Source organism: Sorex araneus, chromosome 6 (genome assembly GCF_027595985.1).
Source record: "Sorex araneus isolate mSorAra2 chromosome 6, mSorAra2.pri, whole genome shotgun sequence".
In the NCBI taxonomy this organism is placed as follows: domain Eukaryota; kingdom Metazoa; phylum Chordata; class Mammalia; order Eulipotyphla; family Soricidae; genus Sorex; species Sorex araneus.
Window position 1 is genome coordinate 108708605 of NC_073307.1, and position 17559 is coordinate 108726163.

General features: G+C 44.3%; 1 protein-coding gene across 1 annotated transcript in view; it reads left to right on the plus strand.

Moving 5' to 3' along the window:
• Positions 1–12422: 12422 nt before the first annotated feature.
• Positions 12423–17559, plus strand: part of OLFML1 (olfactomedin like 1) — a 32417-nt gene continuing 27280 nt past the window's right edge. Inside the window, exons 1-2 of the mRNA XM_004613645.2 lie at positions 12423–12723; positions 14884–15172. Coding sequence (XP_004613702.2) covers positions 12592–12723; positions 14884–15172 — 421 coding nt within the window. The 5' untranslated portion in view covers positions 12423–12591. The remainder of the gene's footprint in view (positions 12724–14883; positions 15173–17559) is intronic.

Genomic DNA, 17559 nt, shown 5'->3' on the forward strand with positions numbered 1-17559 from the left:
TATTTTACTTTCCAATTGTGTGTGTGTGTGTGTGTGTGTGTGTGTGTGTTTTCTAGTAAATTATCAGTTCCTAGAGGGCACAGCATATTGACTTATGTCTTCCACAAAGACTCAGCCTGGGGTGGAATAAATAGCTCAGAGCACTGCAACACTGTTGCCACGCAGAGGTCCAGATTTTGATTCCCAGAAGTACCTCTGGGTGGGCATCAGGAGAATTTCTGATTTGGTCCAAGAGCGTGATCTTGGTATGTCCTGAGCACTGTTACATGGTCCAAAAATAAATGCATTCTTAGGTGAATAAAAGACATGTAGCCATGATTTATTCTAGACAGTGGTTTTCCACTTTTCACAGTTGTGAGCTGGCACTGGTCTGCAAACCGCTGGTTGAAAAACCACTGTTGAGAACTATTAGATCATTCTGATTCTTTTCTACTATGAAGACCAGTTTTATGGAAATTAAAGCTCTGGTTTGCCTGTGGATAAAAAAGGAACTAAAGGGCTGGAGAGATAGTACAGTGGGTAAGGTGCTTGCCTTACATGTGGCCGACCCGGGTTTGATCCCATATGGTCCCCTGAACACTGACAGGAGTAATTCCTGAGTGTAGAGCCAGGAGTAATCACTAAGCATTGCAGGTATGGCCCAAAACACAATCAATCAATCAATCAATAAAACAAACTAACACTGAAATTTTGGCTGGCTTGTTTGCTTTTGGGTCACAACCAACAATGGTCAGGAACTACTCTCTGGGTAAAGGGGAACTTCTAGCAGAGCTGGGGACTTCTCACATTTAGGAATGTCCCCAACTTGACCCTGAAATTTTTAGCAATAGGTTTGGTGTTTCAGGCCTCCTTGCTTCACTCTGTGTCCCTCTGTGCTCCGTGTGACTCACAGTGGGAAGGTCTGACCAGCCTTGCCAAGTCTTCCCTGGATTGCTGGAGGGTGTGGGCTTATCCTTCACTGTTTCTTTTGGGTTGGAGAAAGGTGGAAAAGAAGATGGGTTCCCCTTAAAATGTGACAGGGCTCTGAGATTCCAGGGGGAGGAAAATGTGCTCAGGGAAGGGGAATTCTTTAGCTTTAGAGGAAGCCAGACCAGCTTTGAATCCTGACAAGTCCTTGCGAATGCTCTTTGTGTGTTCCAACTGTTCCTGGGCAGCTCTGTAGCAGGGTCGTGGGGAAACGAGAGCATCAGGGAAAGAGAACAGAGTGAGATTTCTGTGCAAGCTGGACTTTTTAAAAAAATTTATTTATTAGTGAGTCACAGTGAGGGTACAGTTACAGATTTATACATTTTCGTGCTCATGTTTCCCTCATACAAAGTTTGAAAACCCATCCCTTCACCAGTGCCCATTCTTCACCACAAATAAACCCATCATCCCTCCCACCCCCCCAGTCCCAACTCCCCCCACCCCTTTCCCTGCCACTGTGGCAGGGTATTCCCTTTTGTTCTTTCTCTCAAATTAGGTGTTGTGGTTTGCAATAAAGGTGTTGAGTGGCCATTGTGTTCAGTCTCTAGTCTACATTCAGCACGCTTCACCCTTCCCTCAAGTGGCCTCCAACCACATTTTGCTTGGTGTTCCCTTCTCTATCTGAGCTACCTTTTTTCCAGAATGTGAGGCCAGCTTCCAAGCCATGGGGTCAACCTACTGGTACTTATTTCTACTAATCTTGGGTGTTAGTCTCCTACTCTGTTATTCTATATTCCACAGATGAGTGCAATCTTTCTATATCTGTCTCTCTCTTTCTGACTCATCTCACTTAGCATGATACTTTCCATGCCGATCCACTTATATGCAAACGTCATGACCTCATTTTTTCTAACAGCTGCATAGTATTCCATTGTATAGATGTACCAAAGTTTCTTCAATCAGTCATCTGTTCTAGGGCAGTCGGGTTTTTTCCAGATTCTGGCTATTGTAAATAACGCTTCGATGAACATATGAGTGCAGATGTCATTTCGACTATACTTTTTTGCTTCTCTGGGATATATTCCCAGCAGTGGAATTGCTGGGCAAACTGGACTTTTTTTTTAAATTATGTTTTATTAATGAATCACCGTGCGGGTACAGTTACAGATTTACATATTTTTGTGCTTGTGTTTCAGTCATACAATGCTCGAAGCACCCATCCTTCCACCAGTGCCCACGCTCCTCCACCGATGACCCCAGCATCTCTCCCTCCCCCCCTCCCATCCCCCCAACCTCATCCCGCCTCTTTGGCAGGACATTCCCCTTTGTTCTCTCTCCTTTTGGGTGTTGTGATTTGCAGTGGAGGAATTGGGTGGCCATCGTGTTCAATCTTTAGTCAGCTTTCAGCACACCTCTCCCATCCTGAGAGGGTCCTCCAGCCACACTTTAGTTGGTGTTCCCTTCTCTGTCTGAGCTGTCTTTTCCCCCAGCATGTGAGGCTGGCTTTCGAGCCATGGAGCAAACCTCCTGGTACTTATTTCTACCATTCTTGGGCATTAGTCTCCCATTCTGTTGCAAACTGGAATATTGTGTCCACCCCTCACCTGTCCACGTGAGTCCGTGGAGCTCCTGAAGTCCCAAGACAATTTCCCCTACCACAGCTCAAAACAATGAACCCGGTGGACAAAGCCCAGGGGCCATGGCCTAGGAAGGGGCTGAATATTGAAATTAGTTTTAATATTGAAACTATTGAGTCCAAAGTCAGTCCCTTGCACCATTACAGAGGAAAATTTTATTGGAGTCAGTCACGATTCCAGGGGAGGGGCAAAGAAACCAAGGGCAATAAAATGAAGAGACAGCCTCTCTAATTTCTGAAGCCTAAATCTAAATATCACTGTCACTGTATCACTGTCATCCCGTTGTTCATTGATTTACTTGAGTGGGCGCCAGTGACGTCTCCATTCGTCCAGCCATGAGATTTTAGCAGCCTCTCCTTACTCATTTTTCTCAATGATTGGAGACTCTTTTCAGGGTCACTCTTTATTGTTACTGTATTTGGCATACCGAATACGCCACAGGGAACTTACTGGGCTCTTCCATGCAAATCCAAATATACTCCCAAATTATGCCATCTGATTTGAAGATATTAGTATCAGTGTTGATTCTATTCTTATATCTTTGGGTGGGAGGAAGTGGGATCACCCAAGGGTGTCTGGGGCGTACTCCTGGCTCTGTGATCAGGGATTACTTCCGGTGATGCTTAGGGATGCATATTCAGTGCTAGGGATCAAACCCAGGTCAGCCATCTCTAAGGCAGTGCCTTGCCTATAATACTATTTCTCTGACCCCAAAGTCTGTTTTTCTTTTGTTGTTGTATGTTTCAATTTTAGGATTAGATTGAGATAGAGGAAGGGAAATAATTAGAGAAAATGTGAAAAGCAAATCCAGAAACTAAAAATCCCTAGTTTTCCTTACTCATCAAGCACCAGTGCAAAGATCTGTACATACCGTAATAACCTGAGAGATCCTTATGCGCTATAAAAAAAGCTTGTCATCCCAGTGTCATTGTATGTTGTCAGTAAAATAATAAATTTCTTTATTTACTTAATTTGTTTTGGGTGCGTATCTGTCAGTGCTTGGGGGACCACATGGTGCCAGAGATCAAACCACATGCAAAGCGATTGTTTGAGCCCTTAAACCTTCTCCCTCACCCAGTAAGTGACTTTTAAAGATTAAGTTCAGGAGCCAGAGATAGTACAGTGGACTCTGGTTCGATACCTGGATTCCCTGTAGTCACCTAATCCGCCAGGAGTAGTTCCTGAATGCAGAGACAGGAGTAACCCCAGAGTACCATTAGGTGTGACCAAACCCCTTCTCCCCTAAAATTAAGTTTAAATATATGTTTGGGAAGATTTTCTTTTCCCTCTATCTCTCTTTTTTGTTTGTTTGTTTTAGGGCCACACCCGGCAGTGCTCATGGGTTACTCCTGGCTTTGCACTCAGGAATCACTCCTGACAGACTTGGGGAACCATTTAGGATCACACACACACACACACACACACACACACACACACACACCACATACACAGACACTTTCATTAGTCATTGGTTGTTAAACTCAATTTCCAATTTTCTTCCTCTCCTGGAAGTGGGTTAGATTTGGGGTGAGACTGAAGCTCCTGATTCTCTAATCATACAGTAGACTTTCTGGAACCTGGCCCCACCACAAGTTTGGTCCTAAAGGCATCTAATTCATATAACAAAATAAATCATTATCATTCCCATCACAGGAAATTCCAAAAATTTTAGTCACTCTATCAAGAAAGAGGTCAAAGACTAAAGATACACATTTATAATTACAGTCAAATGTCAAAATATCTATTTAGGTCCCTAGCCACTGTCACTGCTCTCGTTTTGGCCCTCATTATATCTCCACAAGTCACTCTGCCAACTTCCTAGTCTGTCTCCCCTGTTGAATCCAGTCTTGGCATCCTCCAACCCAACCTTCACCTGCCTCCAGAGCAGTCTCTGGAACGCAAATCTGGTTATGTTTGTCAGTAAGCTAAAACTCTCTTAATTGTTCTCATTTCCCTTACTATGCACCTAAAATGTTTGGCATGTCCTACAAATGTGGCTTTTTCTGACCTCAGCTTATTCTAGTGAATTGGATGGTATTGCCCAAATCTATTGTTGAGGACAAGGGCACTTGCTGCCCAAGTTGTATGTGCCAACACTTACAGCTCACGGCTGAGTCCTTTTCTAGCAATTGCCCTCAGTCAAAGGAGTTTCCTTCATTTAGCTTAGGTATCCTTTCTCCTTGGAAACAGTACTTATCCAATGACAGTTTGACAGTTTAAGCAGGGGTATCAAGGAATCTCCCCTTGCTTTGGGGATAGACACACACACACACACACACACACACACACACACACATACACACACACCAGCCCCCCTTCCCCCAGCCTCCCCCCCACACACACACTGCTGGTGCATGGATTGAACCCATATCATCCACAGACAAGGCATGTGCACTATTATCACTGAATCACATCTTCCATCCACCCCCACAGGAATTATTTGAGGCCTGTGTTGCAATGACGGTTTACCATCTCTCTTGGTCCATTCATTTTTCATTCATCCCCGCATATATATTGTTCCAGATAGCACACTCCAAGAAACACTTTGTGTGTCGGTTTTTCTCAGAATCTGTTTCCTGGGGCACCCGACCTACTCTGTCCTATCACTCAGTCATTGAAAGTTCATACCAAACTTTTATCAGTTCCTCAAATCCACTGAGCTCTTTCTAATCTATGAGTTTTTGTAAGCCATAACTTCTGCTTTTCCTGCCTCTCTACCCTGCTTTGCATATTATATGGCCGAGTGCTGTTTCTATGTCAAGTCTCAGCTAAGAGCTCCCTCCACTGGGAAGACTTTCCTGATTGACCAAGCTCTGGTGCTCCATCTCCATGTTATCACAGCCCTCAGTCCCACCTCTACCACTGCATTATTAAAATAGTTATAATGCATTAATGATTATCCATGTGATTGTCTCTCCTACTAAATGCTTGACAAGGAGTGTAGTGCCATATCTATAGTGTTTGCCATTGCATATCTATTGCTTGGTCCAATACTTGACAACAATCCGTACTCCAAAATATTTGTTAAACAAATGAGCTGAAAGTAGGGAATACAAAAGGAAAAAAATACAAAAGGAAAAAAGACAATGGGAACCAGGTAAAGCAATAGTACAGCTGGTAGGGTGCTTGCCTTGCACACAGCTAATCCTAAATCAATCCCCAGCCTCCTTTATGATTCCCTGAGTCTGCCAGGAGTGATTCCTGAGAGCAGAAGCAAGAGTAACCCAGATATAAGCACCACCAGATATGACACAAAAACAAAACAAATAAACAAATAAAAAGTTGGAAATAACAAGCTCTGCATAAAGAAGTAACAGCCAGATAAAAGAATGAAAGAAAAGGGACAATATGTGACATATGTGTAGGAGGTAAAAATAGCTGTCTTTAGTGATGGGTGAATTGATAGATTAAATATAAGCATAAAAGTGCAAGTCTAGAATAAATCTTACATTTCTGCACTTTAGTGGAGACATCCACATTACAACAAAATCAACATTCATGAAGTGGCAGCGAAAGGGGAGCAAGGCTGGGGAGAAAGGTGTGAGACGAGATCCTAGAGGTCATTCTTAGAGCAAAAATCTCGGTAAGCTCACAATAAAATCTGGAAAAGCCTCCAAGCACAGGTGCGGTGTCCAGAAGCAACTCAAATGGACTTGATTTCATGCCTATTTTTATTCTACAAGTCGGAGCCACCTGTCAATTTTAGTTTACGGAGAGCCTCTTAGTGTATCTTAGTCATATTTTTATGTGTACTTGTCTTTCCAAAGTCTCTTTATCAGTGTCTCCATAAACAAATGGTTACTTCTTCTAATTATTTCAGTTGCTGTATCTCAGTTGCACCCACATTTTCATCAGCGAGAGTTATTACCATGTCAATGCACTTAACATCCATTGGCAGGATGGGAGAGAGGTGCTGGAATGGGGGTGTTTGAGCTGCACCTAGTGGTCCACAGGGTGTACTTTGGACTCTGTGCTCAGGGATCACACCTGGTAGGCTCAGGGTATAAGGTATTTCAGAAATTGAACCAGGGTTGGCTGCATGCAAGACAAGTGCCTTAACCCCTGTACTTTCTCTCTGGCCCACATATAACATCTTGGTTTGTTAGGAACTTATAATATTAATATATAAATATATATAACAGTTTAGTCATTAACAAGGCTGTCTTTCTTCTCATCCTCCTTCCATACCACTGCATTAGAGGTAGCCAGCCCCAAATTCTCCACCAGACACTAGTGTCTAAAGGAACTTTCTAGAAGAAAAATGCCTGCCATAAAGACAGGCTGGGGAGTTGGAAGAGGGGGTGCAGGAGGGAAACTGAGGACATTGGTGATGGGAAATGTACACTCCTGAAGGGTTGGGTGTTGGAATATCCTAGGACTGACTTCAAATCATGAACAACTTTGTAATTGTGTACCTCATGGTGATGCAATAAGAAGGAAGAGAGAATAAAAGAGGAAGAGAGGAAGAGAGAAAGAGGAAGAGAGGAAGAGAGAAAGAAAGAAAGAAAGAAAGAAAGAAAGAAAGAAAGAAAGAAAGAAAGAAAGAAAGAAAGAAAGAAAGAAAGAAAGAAAGAAAGAAAGAAAAGAAGGAAGAAGAAGAGAAGGGAAAGGAAGGAAGGAAGGAAGGAAGGAAGGAAGGAAGGAAGGAAGGAAGGAAGGAAGGAAGGAAGGAAGGAAGGAAGGAAGGAAGGAAGGATGGGAGGATCTTCCCTGTCCAATTTCCAAGAGTCAAACTCAACCTGTTATGGACACATATGAGGCAGCAATTGCTCTGCCTTGGATGGGAGTGATGAGGTGGTGGGAAGACTTGAAGAACAAGTAAGAATTCATCAGTTGCAAAATATTTCTAGAAGAGGGGACTTACTTCAGCAAAAACACCAACCACAATATTAAAATTTATAGAGAGCTTGGGAGTGATTAGATGTGGCTCATATGAACAGTGGATGGTAAGGGCTGAAGTAAGAGGGGTTGGCTGAGGTCACACTGAAAACAGCTTTCCTTTTGGCATAAAGTCAACCAATGCTTTATCCAAAGAGACAAAGACAGAGAATTAGAGGCTACTCCAGCCACTCAGGCAGGAAACAACGCAATTACTTGTAAAAGGTTGGAAGTTGGGAGGATGACATTAAGGCAAAGAGCTACTGGGTGTGGGGGTAAAGGGACAGGGATGCTGAATAAAATATAAAGGGAAAATGAAGGAATTTTTCTTAAATGAGAAGACATCCTATTCTAATATGATGGATTTTAGTATTTTAGGTGGAATTCTGTTGAGTTCAGTTCTGTCTCTCTAAGAAAGCGGAGTCTTGGGCCAAGGAGATACTCAACAGGATGATAGCTCAACAGGCTGGAGTGTATGCTTTACACGCAGAGGCCCAGGTTTAATCTCCATATGGCTGTTTAAAAACAGAGCTTAGAGTAGAAAAAACTCCTCCTCAGAGACTTCATACTTTTCTGGAGTTGTCTAGTCACCTCTCAGCAAAGTGGAGGGTACAGTATGCAGAAGGGCTTAAGAAACCAGGGGGTGGAGAAATATGGAGTCACAACAGCCAGAGAGGCCCTCGTGATAAAGAAACAAAGACTTCAGGAGGACCTGGAAGCTGGTGGAATCAGCTCTTTGGACAGACCGTTTTCACATGGATCAGGTACTCAGTCAGTTCTGACTGATTACTTGGGAAAAATTCAGAACCCGGCTTTCAGACCTAGGGCTAGTGGCCTAGATTTAACCACTCTGAGGACAGAGAGGTGACTGTCAAAGGCTTAGCTTTCCTTTCTTAGGCTATCAGGGCAGGAAGACAAAAGGACTGGACACTTGCAGAGGAGAAAAGAGAGGCCATCACTGTGCTTGATCACTAGCCTCTGTTCTGAGCTTGACTGGACTTCAGTCAAGGCCAGAGATGAAATGGAGGAGAGACAGAGTGAACGGAATGATTTTCTTCCAACCGCAGACTAAGGAATAACCGGCCTTGTTTTCATTCTATCGGGCAAGGCCAACTCAGAAGAAAGATGGCCATTGCATCAGTCAAAGCCATGACTTCTCCAAAGAGTGTTTTACCTTCTTTTTCTATTTTCATTTGGAGTCTCACACACAGCTGTGTTCAGGAGCACACATGGCTCTGTGCCTAAGATTTGCTTCTGCTACTGCTCAGGGGACCACATTGTACCAGGGATTGAATCCAAACTTCTCACATCCTGGCTCTGTGCTTGGATCTTTGTATTTTGTTTGTTTTTAAGCCCCACCTCAGTGTGCTTAGGGCTCAGGGTACAATATGGGGTGCTGAGAATCAAATCTAAGTCAGCTGCATGTAAGGAAAATTGCTCACGTCCCACAAAGACTGTAGTTGTATGCTCAGTCCATTGATCTCTCTCTCTCTCTTTCTCTCTCTCTCTCTCTCTCTCTCTCTCTCTCTCTCTCTCGGTTTAGGGGCCACACTCAGTGGTCCTCAGGACTTATTCCTGGCTCTGTGTTCAGGGATCACTCCTGGTGAGCTGAAAGAACCATATGGGATTCCAGGATTGAACCCAGGTTGGCTGCATACTAAGTAAGAGCCCTACCCACTGTACTCTCCATAGCCTGCCCCCTTCCCTCCTCTCTCTATAAAACCCCTAGACACAGAACATGAGGACTTCCCATGTGAATTTTTCCCATGATTGATTAGCTTTAATGGATTTGAGATCCCTCTGGGATCTCAAGAAGAAAAGTTTATTGCAGAGACCTGATATGAACAGTTCGTGCCCAGAACTTACCCCTTGAAACTGGTTTGAGAGAGAGAGAGAGAGAGAGAGAGAGAGAGAGAGAACAGGAGAGGACAGGAGAGGACAGGAGAGGAGAGAGAGAGAGAGAGAGGAGAGAAGAGAGAGAGGAGAGGAGAGAGATATTTATGTCTGGACTGATTCACTGGTGGACAGATAATCAGTAACTGCAGAGCTGAGTTGCTGAGCTCTGAGACCAATTTCTTGGGAGCTCATCCCAGAAAAACGAGCACTAGATTCCTTCTGAAAACCCATTGCCACTGAAGCCTTCACCACATTCTCGCTGACTTGCTAATAATTAATATAGAACCCAGTGGTTCTCAGGGTGTAGGTGCAATTGGGAATTAAATTCAAAATCTCCTACATGCTAGCATATTCTCCGTCACTTGAGCCTCATCTCTGGTCCTTCAATGATTCTTTGGATATTGTTGGTATTGATTGCATATTTTTTTGTGAATGTCATATAAGCCTGAATAGAAAACCAAAAAGAGGATTACCTATAACACTGCCAACCAGTTACTAATTTTGTTTTCCTTTGCTGGACCTCAATCCATCCTACTTTAGAATCTCAGTCATGGCTTGAAGGAAGACCAGCAATAGCAAAGTCTTTAGCACACAACCTTGTCAGGGTCCTGGCCAGTTGAACCCGGCAAACTGGATTATGATCCCCCAAATCACCGGACTTACTCCCTATGGGAGAGGGAGTGGGAAGGGGAAAAACCTCTGCCCAGCCCCTCCGCGCACTGCGGACTCCCTGCCTCCACCAAGAAAGAACCATGCAGAGGGGGGAAAGCTGGAGGTCAAGCAGCTCTCATTTTATTAGCTCTCACACGGGGTATTTATACATGGACTTCGGGGCAGCCTACATGCATATCGCACATACCTGGTTATCATGTCATCAAGCTCATTACAGATGTTAGCTAATGATTTATATTCCCCGCTCTCAAGGCCGGGTGTGTTAGTTCAGGCAAGTGATGACTGTCAGGTCCCTCATCCCGTTATCTCCTCAACCAGAGTGCCTTTCAGGGTGGAGTGCTGGCACAGGACCCTGGACCCCGTGAATAGAGCCTGCTCCTGTTTCTAGGGGCAGGGGATTTGGCTAGGGTCTCAGGCTGGCTGCTGAGACCCCAACACAAGCCCTTTTAACAATGCCTTCCCTGGCAACTTTACAAAAGGGCTTTCTCTTAGGGAAAGGGGGCTGAGTAAAGTAATAATTTTACTGAATAAATTTTTGGAGAGGATGGGGCTACCTAATGGTGCCAAGGGCTAGTCCTGCCTCTGGGCTCAGGAGTGACCCTGACCTTGCTCGAGGGACCATGTGCAGTGCTGGAGATTGAGCCAGGATCAGCTCCATGCCAGGTAAGTACATTTTTTTTTTTTTTTTGCTTTTTGGGTCACACCCGGCGATGCACAGGGGTCACTCCTAGCTCTGCACTCAGGAATTACCCGTGGCGCTGCTCAGGGGACCATATGGGATGCTGGGAATCGAACCCCGGTTGACCGCGTGCAAGGCAAATGCCCTACCCGCTGTGCTATCACTCCAGCCCCCAGGCAAGTAACATTCTTTCCAGCTCCTCAAGTGCAATTTTTAAAATGAAAATTTAAAAGCTGGAATCAGCCCAAGTCCAGTTAGTTTAGGAAGTATTTGAAAAATGTTTCCTGAGGACTGGAGAGATAGTACAGGACTTAAGGAGCTCACCCTGTGTGCAGTCAATCTTGGTTTGACCACTGGCATAGCATGTGGTGCCCAGAGCATCTCTAGGAGTGATCCCCGAGCCCAGAGCAGTACAAAGTCCTGAATACGACAGGGTGTGACCCAAACACCAAAAATAAATTTTCTTGGCAATAGGAGAAATTGTTCTTTGTCTTTTGTTTGTTTTTAAGCCACACCCCACTGTGCTCAGGGCTCAGGGGACCCTATGGGGTGATGAAGATTAAACCCAAGTCAGCTGCATGTAAGGCCGCTGTACTATTGCCTAGGCCCCAGGGGTTGTCCCTAAGGATGAGGTGCCAATGTTGTGATTTTTACCAGGAAGGTATAAAGGAAGAATTAAGGGCTAAGGTCATGTGGAAGAGAGGTAGAAAGTTGCCTCAACGGCGAATGAGAATGTGCAAGGGTCACACTGGGATATCTTTAGCCTTCCAGTGTCTGTTAAAGGGGCCCAATACAAACCCAGGTGTTCTGACTTCTGGCAAAAGTTCTTTCCACATCCCATATGTGCTGCAACCTTCTTCATTTTAGGTTAGAAAGAACCATGGGTAACCTGGCCCTCCATGTAAGAAGAGGTTGAGGTAGGTAAAGCCGTGGCTAAGCAGTACAGAAAATACAAGATTGTATCACAATCTACAATGGGACTAATCTCCAACAAAATCTGGACAGTAAGGGTTGAAGAATGGAGCTGCCAGGAGTTGAGCCCTGTGCATTGCCAGCCTGCAGCTATAGGGGAAGGGAGCTTGGTTCCAGGAACTGGGGACTGACAAAAGAGCTCCCTTTCCCTGTCACCTGGCTCTGGAAGCAACAGTGCCACAAGACCTATTATTGAGCCACAATTAAACTCTTCAGAGTTCATACTTTATATTTCTTAACTCTTGTCTGGAAGGCAGGTCTGTGGTCAATTATGTCTCAATCTCTCCCAGAGGCCATGGCCCTAGAACATTGGCTGTTCGGAGACTGAGATACAGTAGAGGTTTCATATTTTCCCCTTGCTGTGCCTTTAAGAGCTCCTGGAATGCCAACAGTGTCTGCAGGAGGGGTGGGGTCTCCCAACAGGACTTCTGGGAAAAGGATCCTGGAAACTTTTGCCAGAAACTAAACTGAGATTCCAACTCTGAGAAACTGGGGGTGGCCTGAGTTAGGTCGGGCCTGTGATTGGAGTGCAGAATCCACTGGGGAGGAGGAAAGGGAAAGTTAAAAGCCAAGTGCTGGGGGAGAGGGGAGAAGCTTCCCTGCCCCCAACATAATGCACATTCTTCTCCACTGGGGAGCAGCCCACCAGCCTGGGGACTGTTTACAAGTGTCAAGGGCAATGACCATAGAGACTGGACACAGGAAACCCTCCACCCCCAGAGGGCCTGCAAGGCCTCCCAGGGCCTGGCGTGCCAACAGCTGGACTTGATCACCAGCTTGCAAAGTGAGATCATGCATGTGGGGGAATAACAAGACGGCTCCGCTCGGGAAGACTGTTTTGAGAGGATTTGCCGCAGAAGCGGCTAGAAAGCAGCAGACCACCACCGGGACCTCAATCTCCGTCCTCCAGAAGCTGTGCTGAAGAGATCCCACCCCCACCCCCACGCCCAAATGGTGGTTTGCAGAATAATGATTCCTTCTGCTTTCCTGGTTCTGATCCTTGCAGGCTTTCTGCCCCCACCACTAGGTGCTCAGGACCCTGCCATGGTGCACTACATCTACCAGCGCTTTCAAGTCTTGGAGGTAGGTGGCATCTGTGTTTCTGAAATGGGGAACAGAGGCCCCCCACCCCTAGAAGTCACTGTATCTTGCTTATAGTTCCCTGGCTGTTGGAATGCATCTTCCCCAGGCTGTCAATGATAAAAATGGCCAGAGTTACATTGGAGAGCCCCAGCTCCAGCGTCCACGCTGCACACTCTCAGCCTTGGGCAAAGCTTCACTCTGGTCTCACCCAGCAGCTCTTCTCATCTGTAAAATGGGGAGAGGAGACTAGAATGCATCTCCTCTGGCCATTTTAAAGACTTTTTATAGTTGATCCATACTCATGATATTGTCTGGCATAGTGATAAATGTTTAAAATGTTTTTTTTTCTCAATGGTTCGATTTTTAAAACAAAATTTTTTAAAAAAATGGTCACTTTTTCTTTGTGCTGTACTAAATCAAAATGATAACAAGCTTTGGATTGTCTTTTTTTTTTTATCATAAACCATTAACATAAACCATAGGTCACTGTAAAAAGTCATGGTATAGTTATACCAAAGAAGCTTAACTTCTTTTGACAAACTGGACTTGGATTTAGAAATTAGCGGAATTCTGATCATTTCTAAACATTAAACAGAGAAACTGCCTAGGACCTCTTATCCCTATGTCCCAGCTGCTGCCTCCTTAAAATGTACAAAACCCAATGTTTTTGTCACATGTAAGTTCCCATGGATAAATGCAACCCCACATCCGTGGTTTTTGTTATTTTCTACTTAATTACTTTGCTTCTGTGCAAGACAAATTTTGATAAAGTATTTATATTCTTTCAAAGACACTTCTATCTCCAACATGTATTTTCTCTATTTCCCTGGACAACTCCACTAGTCCAGACTATCTGTTCATCTGCTTCGAGTGGGAGGGAAATAAACGTGCAAGACAAGCTGAAGGCGGCCTTAGGGTTGTTCAGTCCACAAGCTAAGACTAGGGGCTGTGGATAAAACATTCCCTAGCCAGTCGCCTCTGGTTGTTTTTTCACCTGTTCTCTTTCATACACTGCCTTCCCACTCACTTTCTTCCAGGTGCCAGAATCATGCTGAATTGCTTGCCTGAGATTTTCACCAGCCAAATCCTTGCAAATTTTCCTCTGTACTTTAAGAATTTTTCAGACCAGGGCACAAGGTAGAGACTAATACTTTGGCAGCTATGAGTGTAGATTTTCTAAAAGATGGGAAGTGTAGTTCGTTGTGTATCTTTCCACAGAACTGAGGAAACCAAGTCCCGGTGACAGTCACTGTTGGCCATGAGATCCTTGACTACTGTCTTTGTCTCCATTTCTTCCTCCCACTCAATCCCTTTCCTTTCTTTCTCCCTCTTCCTATCCCCAGCCCTCCCGCTCCTTCTTTTTGCTCTTTCTTTCTCTATTTCCTTACTTTGTCTTTCCCTCCCCTTTCTCTCCCCTCTCCTCCCCTTCCCTTCCCTCAAAATCTTTCTCACTTTCCCTTCAAAGTCTCAGATAATGCTGCTTGGAGTATAATTTATACAACTTCAATGACAAGCACTGGGGGTAGCTGCCACATGTGTTTTAGGTATATACATTTTTTGACCTGACAAACAAAAATGTTAAGGGATGGTATAAAGATATATTAGTATGGGAATATGTTTCTGATGTATCAGCAAGTTAAAAATGTTATAAAAGAGGATCGGTTAAAGAGCACAGTAATTGAGGCACTCACCTTACACTGTTAACCCTGGTTTGATCCACAACGCCATGTATGGTCTCCTGAGCACTTCCTGGAGTTATCACTGAGCACTGCCATGAGTGATCCCTGAGCAGCAAAAGGTTTGGTCCCAACCCCAGTCCTACTAAATGTTATGAAACAGGAACAGGGATGTGATTCAGTGGGAGAGCACTTGCCTTGTATATGAAAACCCTGGGTGTGATCCTCATTGTAAATGACCCAAAATATAGTGAAATTACGTTTAAGTATATTTCTATATTTCTGGCTAAATGTAACTCATTAAGAGCATTTAAAAACTGATATATTAAATATCAATAGAACTTTGAAGGAGTTATTCAACGATATTTATTTCTCCCTTTTTAATTACTTGTAATTTAAACATCATTTTCTACAAATGATAGCTGTTTATATTACTTGGGTAATTTAACTGGTAATAATTTGGAAATTTACTTTCTAATTAAAGCGAGGGTTGGAAAAATGCACGCAGGCCACGAGGGCATACATTCAAGAATTCCGAGAGTTTTCCAGAAACATATCAGCCTTGGTGGGAAGATGTCAGAGCCACACAAATGAGTACAAGAGTGCAGTCAACCACGTGGCACTGAGGGTGGAGCGTGCCCAGCGGGAGATCGACTACCTGCAGTACCTCCGAGAATCTGACGCCTGTGTGGAATCAGAGGATGCAACGTTGGCAGAAAAGCTCATCCAAGAAGCTGAAGAAGAAAAAAAGGTCCTCACTCTGCTGAATACAAGTAAGAGAATGGAGTTCTTCACTAGTCTTTCTGGTCTACTCAGAGACACATACGCAGTTGCAGGTCCAGGTTAGCTTTTTAGGAGAGTAAGAACTAGATGTATGTGCTGCTTGGGTGTCTGTGTGGGGAGAGAAATCTTAGCAAGAGATAGACTTTTGGAAAGAAAATGCACTTCTAGAAAGCATTTGTCCTTTCAATAATCCGAAAAACTCTGCCTAAGGTCATGGGGTCTCAGCTATATCAGGGGTCTCAGTCTCACAAAGGCATTTTCTGGTTGGCCTGGTTTTGGTGGTGATGTGCAGTTCCAGATCATCCCAGGCAAAGTGTCTGGTTGGTGGATTCTCCCTGTACTTTGGAAATAGGCAGTGGCTGCAAAATGTTCCAGGCCGAGGTCTCGAAATGGAAATGGCCTTAGTTACCTCTCGGGCCAGTGGCTTGTAGTGCATTACTGTTACGAGTGTGGTCAGGATGGTTATCTCCCAGGGATTTGGCTCTAATCTTGTGATCCATCAGCATCACTTCCTGGTCATTAAGGATAATGTGTTAGAAGCCCAAACTATAATAACAAATATCAAGCAGCCAAAACATAGATGAGAAAGAAAAATTTCCTCAGCATGAGTCCATTTTATTAATACAATAAAGGAGCCAGGTCTCCCAGCTCAGAGTCTGTATCCTAAACTGGGTTCATTATAAACAGGGAAATTTTATTTATATGTTAATTATGTTCTCCCTCAACTGTGAGAAAACTCCATCAGGAAAACAAGCTGTAAACAGTGCAATTGCAGTGGCTTATTCTCAATGTAACTCTTTTAAGGACCCTAAGGATCCTTATAAGAAATGAGATGGCCTTTGATCTATAATTATAAGAGAAAGTTAGAGGAGAATGAGCTGAGGGCACTATTAGTAAAGATACGGCTTATTACAATTACATGGGGCAGGTGAGTGTGCAAAAAGCACCTGAAGAAGGACCTAGATAACAAGAGAGTGTGCATGCTGAGCTAGGAAGGATGGAGAGGACTTGAGAAACTATAGAGCAGGGCAGACAGCATCCAGCCCACAGGCTGTGTAAGGCCTGTGTAGTCATGGTATCTGGTCCTGGAAGCTGCTGGGGTAGACACGGGTGCTTCTCATTGGCTGCCACAGCCCATCTGCTTGTATTGTGTGGCCCATGAATGGTGCTATAAATATCCAAATGGCCCTTGGCAGAAAAAAGATGCCCCTTGCCTGTTCTCTTAACCATTTTAAATGGGAGCATGATATGAGAAAGAAGAGGACAGGCCTCAGGAGGAGAGATTAGTCAGGAAAATACTGCAGTAAGCTGGACAAATGTTGGAATCTTGATGTTTCAGAGGTGGGACACAATGAGTTTGACAGCTATTGAGAGTTGGCATCTCCATGGGTTTGTGACTAATTAAAAGTGTAAAATGAGTAAAAGGGATCAGTCAGCATGGTTCCCTAGATTTTTATCTTAAGTTTTTTGTTTTGTTTTGTTTTGTTTTTGGCAGTTGGAATAAAATATGTTGACATAGATATCTCAATGGGCGTTTTGAAGCACTTGCTTTTTAAATTTTTTTCTTTTTCTTTTGGAGTCCAGTATGCTGAACTCTTCATTTGCTCACCATTTATTATTATTATTATTATTATTATTATTATTATTGCTTCCACATCTAGAATATCAACTCCAAGATAGCCTGGATCTTGAAGTTCCTACTCAATGGTCTATCCCAATGTTTACAGTAGTGTCTATGCCCAACAATAGTTGTTAGTAAGTAAAGGAAGGAAGGAAGGAAGGAAGGAAGGAAGGAAGGAAGGAAGGAAGGAAGGAAGGAAGGAAGGGAAGGAAGGAGGGAGGGAAGGAAGGAAGGAAGGAAGGAAGGAAGGAAGGAAGGAAGGAAGGAAGGAAGGAAGGAAGGAAGGAAGGAGGGAGGGAGGGAGGGAGGGAGGGAGGGGGGGAAGGAAGGAGGGAGGGAGGGAGGGAGGGAGGGAGGGGGGGAAGAAAGGAGGGAAGGAGGGAGGGAGGGAGGGAAGGAAGGAAGGAAGGAAGGAAGGAAGGAAGGAAGGAAGGAAGGAAGGAAGGAAGGAAGGAAGGAAGGAAAGGAGGGAGGGAGGGAGGGAGGGAGGGAGGGAGGGAGGGAGGGAGGGAGAGAGGGAGGGAGGGGTTGTTAGCACAGACAGCCAAGTTATTAGGCTTATTGGAAAGAGAACATTTTTTCTCTGAGTCAGAAGAGAGGAAGGTTCCTCCTCTATAGTAGGAAGCAGCTCATTAAATTCGCCAAGAGAAAGGTCCTTTTGGGTTTGAGATGAGCCACCCTGAGAGAAAGTAACTGAGATGAAGAACAGGGAAAGGGCAAGGGTGAATCAGCACAGGTGAAAATCTTTGCTGAAGA